The following is a 15,081-nucleotide window of genomic DNA, read 5'->3' as shown; positions in this document are numbered from 1 at the left end:
TGGGACAACTGGGTGGGTAACCACATTACACCTGGTCGCTGGGGACACTTACCGTACTTACTGCTGGTGTTTTCATCTACTCGTAGCCCCTAGCTAACTACCACACTTACCTTGGTTGGGTTCACTATTTCAAATAACACTTTCTTAGTATATGGTTTGGCCCTCCCATAGGGCCCTGTATATTTTATGCTATTTGTTGGTTATTTTGTATATATATTGTGTGTGTGTATATCGCCAAAGAGAGATAAACCATTGCTAATTAGTACTAGTGCTGTAATAATGCATCCTTTATTTTTGCAACACTTGTGTGGTTCTTTCTTGTGAGTGAGTTACTGTGCGACTACTGTGGTATTGTGAGTTCTTTACATTCCTCCTGGATAAGCTTCAGCTGCTCGCCTCAGCTACCCCTGGAGAGCGTTTGCTATCTGGACACCTATTCACTATCACTAAGGGTTGCCTGGACTCAGCATAGGGTGCCACACCATAGGTGTACACCATAAACTGAGCCAGCCTCCTACACAGGGTACATGTCATTAAATTATATTTTCCAACTTCCATTGGATCCTTGTTGCATATGCATCAACAGACAGACTAATTTACATTTTCACAGTTTTATCAAATGAGTTAACTTCTCCTTCAGAAAATACAATTATCAGATGTTAATTATAAACATTTATGTGGTATTACCATAGCGCAAATTTAGCTTAAAAGGCAGCAGAGCACTGTACAGGGTCAAAGTCAAGCATACAGTCAACGCCTAATAGGAGTGGTAACTGGTTGTTGAATTCTTACTGCATTGTGATGTAGTGTTCTTTTAAGAGGTGTTAAGAGGTGTATTCCTAACCTAGAGAAGCTTTGTGTCAGCCCTTATGGTTATTGTGGGGAGGTGGCGGGGATAAGGAGGGGTCCAAACACGACCACTCCAAATACTTTCAGGCAGCTACATATACATGTCTTAACACTTCAACTCATAGTTAGTGTTTTAAATGCAAGTTCTTCTTTGAAATATACCTGAGAATACCTAGTTTAATAACGCAGGCACATACGTTTATGAGCTACTATAATTCTGGAGTTTGGAATTGTCCAAGTAATAATACTTAAGTAGCCTCTTCATATTTTTGCACAAGTTAACTGCCATAGATATATTTCCATGCACTTCATTATGCAAGGAAGACCTTAACGTACAGATATCATTAGTGAGATCTCTTTCATTTGTCTTGGCCATTTGGCCTTTATCAAGTTTTGAATTTAACTTCCGTACTCACAGATTGCCTTTGAAACCTCAACATACTCCTATAAACTAGAAATTCAAGTATTGTGATCCCCATCACAGTTTTGTTCTCTCTCTAGGGAATATTTGATGACACAGTTAATCACATAACATACAAAATGAATGACAACTAAGACATTAGAAGGTTTATTGGTAACATTAGACGCCACACATCTTTACTTAATATAACAACAGATTCTCCATCCTTTTCACATATAAAAATAAAAACAAATGCAGGGCTCTCATATTTGTTGGGGTAGACACTATAGTTTCTGTTATATGAAGCAAAGATATCTAATATAGGGTAGGTAAGATTGACCAAATAATCATTTCTCCATGTTGCCTAATTGCTGTTGCCCATATTTGATGGCGCTCTTCCCACAAGATTTAAATTCATCCAAAGGAAGAAGGCCAAAGCAAAGAGGCAGGATGCTCCTTATTTATACTGCTAAATTAACTTCTATACAATGTAATGACACATCTGCTTAAAGTCCTGAGTTACCTGCTGCATATCAACACAAACAGCTCCTTCATCACTTTTGTATGTTACTTCTATCTACAACATAGCACCTCTTTACCTGGAATTATTTAAAACTAACCCTGATTCTATTGACCATAGAAGATTTACACCTGAGGCTAGGGAACCTGATACTCACACAACTAGCAGGTTAGGCTTAATGCTCACAGGTAATACAGAAACTTTCAACGTATCATGACAACCATAGCTGTAGTAGATCATTCCCTTTGCTCTCTCCATTGGGAAACAGCATTCACTACTCGGCCCGAGCCACGCATGCAAATACATTGCAAAAGCTACAACAAATGTGTCTTTAACAAGCATTCCTTTACCCGGCATATCTTTACAACAACATGCCTTAGGGAAAGCGGCGTTGGACTTCAAAGTCCAAGACTTTCCCTACTGAGGCACAGACTGGAGCTGGAATAGTAAATCATACCTCTCCGAAGTCAAATGCTTTCCCTAAGGCATGTCGTAATGATGTGAATGATAAAGAAATGTGTGGTAAAGAGGCATTTGTTGGAATGCCTGCGATGCAAGAGCATGCATGATAAAGCCATGAGTTATTCTGACATACAACCCTCTCCACCTCTCTAACCTGTTACTTTGCCCCACTCCCAAAACAGCTAGCCTTCACAGTTTATTGTAGTCAGGACCTATAAAAGCTGAGGTTGAAACTCTGTACCACAATAGTTCTAACATAGAGGACAAGCTCTCCAGCCTCAAAATTACTCAAGCACAATTAATCCGTTCGTAACACTGAAAGCCTATGGTGAAAATCCATGGTGGATGAGGACAAGGTGTTATACAACAAAGGAGAAACTATCACAAACAAGAACAGAACAGCCTAACTTGCTAAACGCATTAGTATGGAATCAAACGGATTGAGTTATAGGACCTTCTTCAAGTTCAAAACCACAAAAATCTGTGACTCCCTCTTCCACAACTATGAGTCTATGCTGCACCTCCTCCATAGCTGTCCCTCTGCTCCATTCCCACTTCAACACCTTCCACCCTTTGTTAAGGAGATCATGTCAAGCCTGGTCCAAATAACAAAAGTATGTAACGTGTCCGCAGAACCTTATATGGCAGCGTTTATGAAGAATTTACTTTCCTCACTCAAATTGGACATCATGTGCGTGGTTAGTGCCCTGCTCTCAAAGAAATCATTCTTGACCCAGTGGAACATGTTTTGCAATGTATTGGACTTTATAAAGTGCTTTCCATAAAGCTTTAGAGGCCCAATGTGTTTTCTTGAATATTAAGTACATAGTATTATTTATAAAGCACATCATAGCCCTGACAAGGTCACAAAGGTGCCCTGGTTTTTAGTGGTTTCCTGCGCTGCCTTCGCAACTATTAGCTAGTTTGAGCTACTGTGAAAAGTTGGGTGCAGTGCTTGAGCTTTCGAGGCGGGATGCACAAGCGTTGACACTATCTAGGCACTGGTGTCTCAGAGTGTTAGAACAAATGCAGCTGTTGCTGTGATGTCTGTAAAATCTGCAGTTTTGAAAACTCTACTGGGCTGAGAGTGGTTGTGGAACAATAAAAGGAACACCCCAATAACGTCTGCCGCGTCCTGTGGTGCTGCAGACTTAACCCTCTAAGACCCCTCCGGTAACATTTTGACCCATGCAACACTTGCTGTACTGCAAGTCTTCTGACTTGTGGCATTTGAGCACCACATATATGGCAGAAAATGACATAAAAAAATAAATAATATATTACAGGTTAGGAATAAATAATGTTATCAGAACACATCGCATGCATTTAAAAGACACAAATATATCAATCCATACTTAAAAATCAATCGGTTATGCACAATACTTACATTTTTTATTATTAATGGATACCTGGTTACCCGTTGCATGGGTTTCAGTAGAAAACTAGACAAAGGCATTCCTTTACAGCGTGGATCCATTGCTAACCGCTGAGAAAAGTGGAGAGACAAATAAAATGTTATGTAACTATACGTTAAAAGGATAGCAGGGCACACACAACTAATTCCAGGCAAATCACTACTGGTCTTTGTTGAATGACAGCAGAATTCATGCAGACTCATCTGTACAATCGAAGAAGCAACCTGTGCAAAAAGGCATGCAGAAAAATCAACAAATGAATCCATAACCAGCCAGAGAACAAGATCACAGGATAAATGCCCTGAAGTGAGATCAGTTCGAGTTGCAGCCTTTATTACGTACGTGACTTAAGTTGCTCATTCCGAATAAAATACCAATAGTTCATATATCATTTTCCCATGTGCTACACACATCCTGGCCTTAATGGGTTATATGGATTAATGTAAACTAACCATAATACATTTCCATCAATAAGTCACAACTAAAGATCTTGTAACTTCGTAAACAGTTACTTTCTATTAGTCAAATAATTATTTATTTTACCCTTAAAAATAACATTGCCTACATGTGGGAGTTTTTTGTCAACCAGATACTAACGAGTAGTGACCAATGTCTTCGGACTCGCCAAGAGCACAGTGCAGGCTGGCATATCAATTAACCAAATATTGGCAATCATAGCAGGGGGTGTATTGCTATTCAAGTCAAATCGAAAGCAGTACAATGAAATTATGAACCAGTGTCAAAGAAGCAAACATCTGACTGGCAGGCAGAGCATGCCTCTCCGCAGCTAAAAAGAATTCATGAGTCAAAGCCAAGAGAGAACCACTGAAGAAAATCTTGACATTAAATTCTGTTCACAAATTCTCCTGGAGTAGTTCCTCCTGCAACTTATATTAAAACAAAGTTTATTTCACTTAAGAGGTACAGGATTATATTTTTCAAACGTTTAAAATATTCTATATGATTGTTTGCATATGTGCCACTGCGGTGTGGCTGGGCGCTAGCCAGTGTGACAACAAGTGCCTATGGGCATGTCCTTTGCAGCTCCTTCTGCCAGCAACAAAGCAGCTCAAAAAATAAAAAATAAACTAACACCCAGGCCGGTTAAAACCTAGCGTGGCTCTCATGGACGAAGCAGTAACATCAACACCATTTCCCACCCTAATGAATCAGTGCTGAAAAATCAAGCAAACAAAAATTTAGATTATTTGATTTTTACTCAAAGATTTACACAAATCATCTCAATGTGCTGTATTTGATAGCCTCTTTTCTGCAGTCATTAACAGGCAGCAGTTTACCTAGATATACCCAGAAGCTACCAGCAGGGGCCCCTCCTCCACTACAGCTGAGGAGCGTCGCCCCCTGCACGCAGCAGCAGGAGATGCAAACCTTTAAAAATAAAACGATAATAAACGGTGTTTACTATCGTTTTATTTTTAAAGGGGCGTGGCAGAGGGGGTGATGAGCAGTGAGGGGAGTGCACAGAGCACCCCCCTCAGTGCGCATGTATGTTTGGCCGGCTGACTCGGGCTGGCCAAACACACATGCGCACAAGGACTTTCTCCAATCCAGCACTGTGTTGCCAGGTTGGAGAGAGCAAGCCCAGGCTCACGGTCTGCCTTGAAGCGCCCAGCCAGGGCACTCCAACCAATCATAACGCTGCTCTGAGCAGCGTCATGACTGGCACATGGCAGGCTGGGAGCCTGTACCTGGAGTGCGGTGGCGGTGACCTTAAGGTAAGTTTAATTTTTTTATATATATATATATTTTGCTCCCCCCCACCCACCATTTTGCCCAGTCGCCAGCTGGGACTGGCTACCAGATAATCCGTTTTCAATATAAACCAGGAACCACAGGCTCCCAGACACGTGTGTCAACAGTCCTTAGATATATACAAAGGGACAATATCTTTGGGAATTCGTCTCATATTCAGGAGCATATCTCTGAAAACCTAGATAGAATCTTCAAGCCATTAGCGTGGAGGGCTAAGCCAAAATGAAAGGAGAAATTGATCAACAGGAATACAATGGCAATGTATATGTTTTGAAGATGTAAGATTATACTCCGGCAACGCAACTCCAGCAGACAGCGTTGGTCATAAATCAGTAAAACTAACGTTGATGGCATTTTACACTGCTGGCCTCAACTTAAACTACCAACTTTTGGGTCTTCTTTAATAAAAATGTTCATACTGGCAGAGCTTGGAACTGTCTGAGTTCTGTAACCATGAAGAGACACAAGGCTGAAGACAAAGGTCAAAGAACTCCAAAGTGACTTCCAATAATCTTTTAAGGTTAGGCACGGGGTACTTTTCACCTTGTAATACATGGTCACACCATCACCCTTCTGACAAACTGGTAAATCATTTCACTTCAGAAGTGGTGAACAGACCCAAATATAGGTGCCACTCACACATGTTGGCATCAGTTACTTTCTAGGCTGTCCGTGCTCCCAGATGCTGAGCCCAAGAGCGAATTGACTTTGGCATCTGTGCACATCTCTATAAGTTTAGGTGGAAAATAACCCAGTTCACAGACCAGGGAGGGTGGAAAGGTCAGTGAGGAGTCTGTGGGTAGATAGTCTATAAGAAAATTTAAGAAGGAAAGCAATTTGCTCTTCTTATAGATATTTCTAAATGCAGATTCCTCGCCTTTTGAATAAATACCAAGGCAGTACCTCCTAGGTGATGGGTCTGTCAACTGATGCACACAAAAATGTCCTGCAGGACTAAGCAGGCAAAATGTCCACCTCAACGAATCTGGCTGAACATATGGAGTGATGTACACAAAGCAGCCTGGCAAATACCCAGAAGAGACACTCCAAGAGTTGATGCAGTGGTAGCAGCTTTGGCTCTGGTGGAATGAGCTCACAAACCTTCCTGGGACTAGTTCTTCGCTAATGTATAGCAGGGCCACCAAGAGATGGTCCTCTTGTACACTACCTTGCCTTTATTCACTCCAGCAAATCCCACAAAGAGCTGATCATCAATATGGTATTACCTGGTATGATCGAAGTAGAAGTTAAGAACCCCTTTAGGATCCGGCCAATGGGGCGTCGGGACAGTGAGGACAACATTAAGGTCTCACTAAGGCATTATAAAGGGAGAAGGTGGGAACAAATGTTGCAAACCCTTCAAAAGAAAAGCACAACAATGGGTGATTTAAACAACGAAGACTGATCTGGCAAACCCAAAAAGGAAGAAAGAGCTGACAGGCACTCTGTGCCCAAAGCAAGTCCAAGGGTCAACACAAACAGCAATAATTCGGTTCAGCTGACTTGAAGTGGGACAGTCTGTTGGGTATCATACCAAACCACAAACCTGTTCCTATGGCTGTCTTGACTGATTTTGTCAAGAGACACCTGGCTGTCAAGGTGACATTTACAACCTCAAGAGGGAGATCGAAGGCCAACAGGTGTCGCTGCTCACTCTCCAAGCACGGAGGTGAAGATTGCACAGCCTGGGTCTAGGACCCTGCCTTGCTGCTGTCACAGAAGATCCATATGATGCAGCAGCCTGGTCAAAAAACAGATGTTCATGCCCAGGGGGTCTGAATACTGCACTCTCTGTGCCCAATGTGGTGCCACTAGGATTACTTTTGCCCAGTCATTCCTGATCTTTTTCAGAACTAGGGTCAGGGAAGGTTTCAGGTGAAATGTGAAAGGATTCCAGAGTTCCACTCTAACCAGAATGCATCTCAGAGAGAAATTCCTTCAAAACTCCAACAGGCAAAACTGCTCATGTTGCACATTTTCCGTGGTGGCAACATGTTTGGGCAAAGGTACTCCCTCCCCATCTGTGGAAGAGACCTTCTGCCACCTACAGAGCAACTGCCATTTTTATGATTCACTAGGCATCAGTGGCTGGCACAGAGATCCCACCAGGTGGTATACCACCAGGAAAGTAATTGGTGTTCCAGCCATTTCCATAAGCTCAAGGCCTTGTGGCACAAGGTCCATTACCTCATCCCACTTTTTTTGTTGCAAGACCACATGGCAATGGTGTTGTCCGTGAGCACCTGCACCAGCCTCCCTTTGATGGATGGTAGGAAGACCATCGGCAAGCGGGCACCCTGCAGGTCCAGAAGGTTGATTTGCAGTTGAAATTCCACCGAGACCAGATGCCCTTTAATTTCCGCCTCTCCCAAGTTGCCACCCCAATCCAGAAGTAATGCGCTGGTCACCACTATTAGCTCCGGTGAGGTAGGGAATGGGTCTTCCAGGGACTCAAACACAATCCAGCATCCACTACTGCAGGCTTTTTTGGATCATAGAGATCCCCTTTATGATGTACCCACTGGAGCTTAAGAGCCCACATATAGCAACTGGCTTGCTTAACCAACAGGATGTAGGAGGTCACTGCAGCTTCAAGGTTATTCTTACTAAAATCCAGAACAGAGGCTGGCACATTAGATCATAACCTGACTTTCCATTCCTGGGGAAAGGACTAAACTGCACCATATCCAGAATGGCGCCAATGAAGGAGTCAGGTGTAACTTCTGCACGTTTGTAGTGAACTCCAACAAAATGAGGTTTTCCATAATCTAGAGGTGGGTGATAACTGCTTGGGGCGAACCCACCTTCGGTAGCCAGTCGTCAAGGCAGGGGAAGACTGGCATGTCTGAGCTCCGAATATGTGCTGCAACCGCCACCATCAATTTCATGAACGCCCAAGGGGCACTGGTGAGGCCAAAATGCTCCTCCCCCACTACAAAGTGTAGACAGAGTTTGTGGGACTGTAGGACGGGAATGAGAAAAAAAAGAGTTCTGAATGTCCAATGCTACCATACAGTCTCCAGGATCTAGGGCAGACAAGACCTGGGCCAGGGTGAGTATCTTGAATTTGCCCTTCTGCAGGAAGGCACTGAAAGACTGAAGGTCTAAAACAGGACAATGTCCATATGCCCTTCTATGGCCCCAGAAAACAGTGGGAGTAACAAACAAAGCCTACTTCTGATGCTTGCACACCCTCTCAATGGCTCCTTTGGCCTGTGCTTCCTGCTGAAAGAGGGTCAGATATTCCTCCATCATCCATTCTGAGGCAGGTGGAAGGTGCAACAGGGTAGCAAGAAACGGTAGAGCATAACCCTACTCCTGATCTTGTTGGATCTGTCTGCAGCATTTGATACTATAAACCACAATATGACAGCTGAGGATCAGGAATCTAGGTATGATGGGTTCGCCTCATTTAAAATCCAATCGCTCAACGTACCAGGAAGTTGCATGCAGATCGCCTCAGGGGTCCTCTTTAAGAGCCACTTTATTTGATCTATTTGACTGTTAATATTGCTTAATAAATCTTTAGGATATTAGTATCCTACATGGATGACACACAATTGATTATGGGGCTGGGATAATATGCGCCCAGACCTGTAGGCAGTTTAGTATAATGCTTCACTGCAGAACAATTTTGGATGGCCAATAACTTCCTTGAACCCAACACCAATAAAAAAGAGGTGCTGTAGGTGCCAAGTTATATGACCAGGTGGCAGGACTCCTGGTGCTTAGTGCCCTCGGGTCTGCCCACACCCGTGTGGCCAAGGTAAAGTCACTTGGGGTCCATTTAGATGAGAAGCTGTCTATGAATCATTAGATCAATACCCAAACATCATCATGTTTTTCTGAAGTCAGTAGAAAAAATCTTTCAGTACCAAAACACTTATGTATATTATCCAGATTGACTACTGCAGCATACCGTACCTAGGTATTACAGAATTTTCAATGAATGCATTACAGCGAGTTCAAAAATTGGTAGTCAGAACAGTCTTTGGGTTATGTAATCTTGAGCATCTTTCCCAAGCGAGAATTGATTTGCACTGGCTTCCTGTGTCAGAATTCTCATTAATATCCTTTGTTTTAGTGTTTAGAATATTCTGTAGAATTGAATAAATCCTATCTAGCAAACAGATTGTAATGCTACATATCCCAGAGCCATATAAACTAACTCGAAACTATTATTAGCTGCACTGCAAGTTCAGAAAGCAAAGGAGGGTGGCAGAGCCTTATTCTATTTGGGACGTAGGGGATGGAACAACCTTCCACAATGGATTAAAGCTATGAAATCATATATGCGTTTTTTTTAGGTCACGGAGACTTTCCTATTTTGCTAGACCTAATGAAGGTTGATGGGGAATTGTGTCTGTAACCTATGCTTGGTGTGTATGCTTAGCGGCAAGATGTTCTAGGATGCACAGCGTGCTATTGCTATAAAGGTTTTTGTTTGTCTGTTCAATTCAGGTAACAAAATACTTGGACTGTTTTTCAGAAGTTTGATTCTGTGAGAAAAGGTTTTACCTTTTTTGTGAGGCTAGGCTGGTACAATTCTGCCTTGTTTTCCTTGGCAATTTGTACTTTGAAGGAGGGGCCTATGACAAGGGTGAATCCATGCGATTTCTCTGACTGTTGGGGATATTGCTGAGCAAGAGGAATTCTGTCGTGGTCTAGTTGAATTCTAGGTTGGTGTGTGACATCCAATTATGGATCAGATCAAGGCAGGTTTTGAGTCCCTGGATGTCATGAGTCATGACGTTTTGCAGTACAGTTGTGCATGACAGCATATAGATGGATCTTGATACAGCTGTCCCGAAGAAGAGTTCCTTCTAGTCCCATTTAAGATGGTGGGGATGGATACAGTGGCATCTTGAAGCACTCCACAAATGATAATGGGATTCTGAAACTGTGAGGCATCCATATGGACTAGCTGGTGAGGAAGCACAAGCATTCAAGAGAGGTCGGGAGTCAGTTCTTCTTGGTAATTACAGGAGCCTTGTCTGTCATCCAAAGAGTGGCAGAATTTGTGCTGCACCTTGGTCAGACTGGGAGTCTTCCTGTTTTTGAGAGTAGGATACCATTGGCTGGGCAGAGTGGAAGGTGGTCCAGTTGCTCTCCTCTTGAACTTGACTGGCAACTGCTTTCTCAGTGATTTTTCTAATGATGACTGAGCAACAATAGGCGAGATTACCTAGGCCCAAAATGGGCGTTTTCAGCATCTGGGAGGGATTTAGATGGAGAAAGCAATTCATAACCTTGATGGATGGGTGAAGGCATTTCCATGTTGTATTCATATGTGGTAAAGTTGAGGATGTCTGGGAGTTTAGTCTCTGAACCAAAAGCCACTTTTGAGTTTATACAGTTATCAGACGGCGCAAAAGACTGGACAATCACCAAACATTGCTGTGGGCAGAAAAACCTTTACAGACCGTAAGTAAATTGATTTGCAATGTACCATAGAGTTATGGGGGTTGATATTACTGTTTTAGATCTTGAAGAAACCTTGATATTAACGAAATCCATAGATTTGTAACACCGCTGAGAGCATTAAAAGGAAAACACAAACAAAATTAGGTCCAATCCTATCAGAACCGAAACGGGAATAAACACTGATGAAATGAGCAATTCTAATTTCCTGATCCTCTTTGGTCTAGCAAGCAAGTTCGGTAAAATACGCTTTCAATATAAATGAATACGTTGAGATGCAAAGAAGGTATAACCACAATAGGGAATCCATTGCCTCAACACTGCCCTCCGGTGAAAAGATAATAAACCCCCAGAATAAACAAAAAGGAAAAGCAGTATCCAAAGTGTAAAGAGATCAATGAATTATAAAACAATCTAACACAATTTCTACCATATTTCAAGAGAAGGTAAGATTTCAAACCCAATAAACAGATCTACCCCAGAAAGGGAAGAGTACAACACTGCAACTTTTAATAAAATACACACTGTAATTCCAAGATGTGTTTGTGTACAAACTTTCAGAAGACAGGTGCCCAGAAGAACAGTGGAACTACATGTGCCTGAAACAAGACTTCAACTTCCATACCCAAAATGGCTCTCAAATCCCAGAGAAAAGGAACATGCCTTGGGGAAAGGAGTGCCAGCAATATCACATTGTTGCTGGTGCATTACAGAATGCAATTAACGTGCTGCTGCAACTGGCGACATACCCTCAAGTCCTTCCAGTTTGCCAATGACAGCATTATACCAGTGGTATAAGGTGCGTGGCCTGTCAGAATAAGGAGCAAGGCATGCTTCTTTTCTGCTTCAGCCTACAACCCTTTCTGGTCCTGCAGCTATCCCCTGAAATATGTTGATGGGACAAGGAGATGAAGACGTCCTTCCACATTCTTGCTGTTTTTGGGAGGAGCCCATTGGCTAGGCAGAGCGGAGCAGCAGTGATGGCCTGCCTGCGCTCTTAGTGGATCCTAAGCCAGTGGTGAGGAGAGAACTTGTAGATTTGCAATCTCTCCAGCAACAATTGTTGTGGAGAGCGGAGGAGCCATGATTCTGTTGCCTCACGAGAGTTGAAGGAGATGGACAAAGCAGTGGCTGGGCCAGAGGCAGCCAATGTGGGGTGAAGTGCTCAGATGGACTGGACCACAGTGAGGGAACAGGGGAGTGGAAATAATTTCATGTGAAGTACTGTCCTGCTGGATGTAGCGAGTGAGGCGTCACAGAAAGGCAAGTTACTTACCTTCAGTAATCTGGTAGAGACTCGATCCAGCCGCAGATTCTTTAATTTAGAATATTCCCCAAGTGACAGACTGGATCCAGAAACTTCTGACGAGCAGTATCCCTGCCTTCTGGTAGGCAGTGGCGTTTGGCTCCACGTGGCATCGTCAGCACTGTAAATGACGTGGGCAGTGCCTATATACACACTACCCAAGCATGCTGATGTCAGTTTCAATTCTCAACTTTCAAAGGCAAGAGCCACGAGAAATACTGATCACTGGCGTGTGAAGCTAGGGTCCTTAGAGGGAAAAGAGAGGGGAGTCTGTGCTAACTCAATCGTGATTAATAAACCACCGCTGCTGGTCTTTTGCAGTTCTCTCCGAGGTCTGGACAATGTTGGAGAGACTCCCGTGGTGCTGCGCCTACTGGAACTTCAGGTCTCACAGGCGTGCATCACAAGCTGGACGAAGGAGGGCAAGAGGTCCAGCAGCCTCTGAGTCACTGAAATCCAAGATAGAGGCTGAAACATCGGAATCATTGCCTGAATATCCTGGACTCGCTGCTTTGGAGGATAAGCCCAAAATGGCACTGTTTCCAGTACAGCTTTGATGAAGTGGAGCGTCAGAGACGGAGTCAGGTGTGAATTTGTTACATTGCTAGATAACCAGCGTCTTGGATTCCCTACCCAGTAAGGGGGTAGGGAAAGTGCAGGGGTTGACATTGGAGGTGCGAGTCTGGACCACCATGGTGTCCAGGGTGAGGTGCTGGGTGAAGAAACTGATGTCCCCTGGGGTGGGGCAATGGCAGCGGGAAACTGTCCTGTACAAAGGAGCCCCTGTGCAGGGCTTAGACCAGGCCCCAAGCAGGGTGCCAGTGAGGGCTTAATTGAAAGGGAGAAGTGGTTTTGATGTGGTGACTCCCCAGTTTAACCACCTCTGTCAAGACATTCATCTTGACTACCACTAAGGGCAACTGGGTGTCCAAGACCTGAGCTGCCCTTCTGTTCACCATAGCAAACGAGGCATCCTCCTCCGTAGTCATAGTAGGGGGAGAGACGAGGCCAGTGTCTAGTGAGGTTTTCAATCCACTGGCATCGGCCAGATCCACATACCAGGTGTCCTCAGGGTCTTCTAAGGGCTGGTATTCATAAGAATCCTCAGCCCCATTCCATTTATCACCCAATCCAGGCCTGTTATAAGAAAAAGACAATGGCTGAGAGATGGGGTGATTTTCCCCAGTTGGGTCCAGAAACGGTGTCAGGCGACGCCCCTCCGGCTTCATGTCGGAGTCAGGAACAACGATGGATGCAGTGCCATCGATGAGCAGAGGTGTCAGCACTGTAGCAGGTGCTGGGGAAGGTCAAGGTCGCTTAACTGGCACCGCTCCGGATCTGTCAATGGATCCCAGGGGCCTGACTAGCACCAAGGGAAGGTCTGCCGGCGGAAAACCGGTAAGGGCCCCTCCCAAACCTGTGCAGCCTGAGGGCACTCCAGAGAGGTCGGGCCACCCAAAGATGAGGTGCATGGCCCAGTGGAATTCCTTTAGCCCGGCAGTGGTCACTCCGGCCCCCGGAAATTGAGGGCAGTGTGAAGATGGCCCAGGCGCAGCCTCCAACACAGAGCTAGGCCTCGAGTGCTGAAGGCCCTATGTCTCATCCGAAGATTTGAGCTCCCAAGTCAAAGACCTCTTTGGCAACTTCTTCTTCTTATGGGGCTTGCCAGATTTTCCAGACGATTTGACAGGGATGACAATCGACGGGAGTGATCTGGAACACAGGGGAGTGGTTCAGCGCCAGTGGGGAGGAACTTGAGGAATGCTCCCTCAGCAATTTTTTTGGTGCATGGTGCAACAATCCTCTCAGGTCTTGGCATTGTGATCCAGACACCAAAGGCAAACCAAGAGACAGGCGCCGCATGGTTTGAAACCTGCCTTTTTGGTAGACATCGTCACTCTAGGAGACAAAGACTCGAAAAAATATTCAACAAAATGCTGAAAAAGGTCAGTCAAAAATTTACTGGTGGTAGCTCTATCTCCCGGTCTGCCTGACTGGGGCGGAAAGAAAAGAACTGATGTCGGCACACTGGGGTTGTCATTTTCGGTGCAGACGATGAGGCCATGCAGAGCCAAACAACGCCATCTACCTACTAGTATGCAGGGTTACTGCTCGTCAAACTTTTCTAGATCCAGTCCGGTGCCTGGGGAATATTCTAAGGTAAGGAATTTCATCCTAGAAGTCTCTATCAAACAGCAGTCCTTAACAGTGGATGGCTGCGTTGTTCCCCTGGGGATTAGAGTAGGAGATGGATGAGGAAGACCAGATATATGATTGAAGTCAAAGAGCAATATTTTTGGAGGGCCCAGACCTGTTGTTAGCAATAACTGATAGTAAGCCTCAGCGTTACTTAAAATTCTAGCCAGCTTCCGCCAGGGGCAGAAGCCTTGAGCCACTGTTGTTGCCTCTTACTACCCAGCTAGGCATAGTGCTTGTGCTCTGTGATTGCCAGCCTCAATCTGCATGATGATACATATCTAAAGAGGGTGCAAACACACACATAAATCCAGAAAGGATGCCATCAAATGATATACAAAAAAGGATAACATAACATAAAAATATAGATCAATGGGAAGAAGACACTTAGGTGGAGCCCTCCATAAGGTATATCTGCAACACTGCTCTAAGGGGCACTGGAGGGCAATAGAGAGAAATTTGCAGAAAGTTTCTGAATTGGAAACAACTACAGCAAAAATAGTAAGCCTCTTGCATGTCCTCCAAACAATAAGTAATAACCCTAACAAAGAGCAAAAGAGATGGAGTCAGTATGAAAGTTATCAGGTTTGGACAGAGAGAGGGAAAACGTGTGAGAAAGTAATGAAGTGGAAACAACTATAGCAAAAATAGAATGCATCCTGGAAGTCTTTCAAACAATATGTAATTCACTAACCTAGACAGCTACAAAATTAGAACAGTGAGCACAAGATACAGAAGT

General features: G+C 44.1%; 1 protein-coding gene across 2 annotated transcripts in view; it reads right to left on the bottom strand.

The window, feature by feature from the left end:
• The window catches only part of ITSN1 (intersectin 1), a 1,130,286-nt gene that overhangs the window by 78,574 nt on the left and 1,036,631 nt on the right, over positions 1-15,081 (bottom strand). For both annotated transcript variants that reach the window (XM_069202488.1, XM_069202489.1), the window contains exon 33: positions 3,619-3,717. In XM_069202488.1, coding sequence (XP_069058589.1) covers positions 3,619-3,717 — 99 coding nt within the window. The remainder of the gene's footprint in view (positions 1-3,618; positions 3,718-15,081) is intronic.

This window comes from Pleurodeles waltl, chromosome 8 (assembly GCF_031143425.1).
Source record: "Pleurodeles waltl isolate 20211129_DDA chromosome 8, aPleWal1.hap1.20221129, whole genome shotgun sequence".
NCBI lineage: Eukaryota > Metazoa > Chordata > Amphibia > Caudata > Salamandridae > Pleurodeles > Pleurodeles waltl.
Note: the sequence above shows the minus strand (reverse complement) of the source record. Positions and strands in the feature narration are given on the sequence as shown.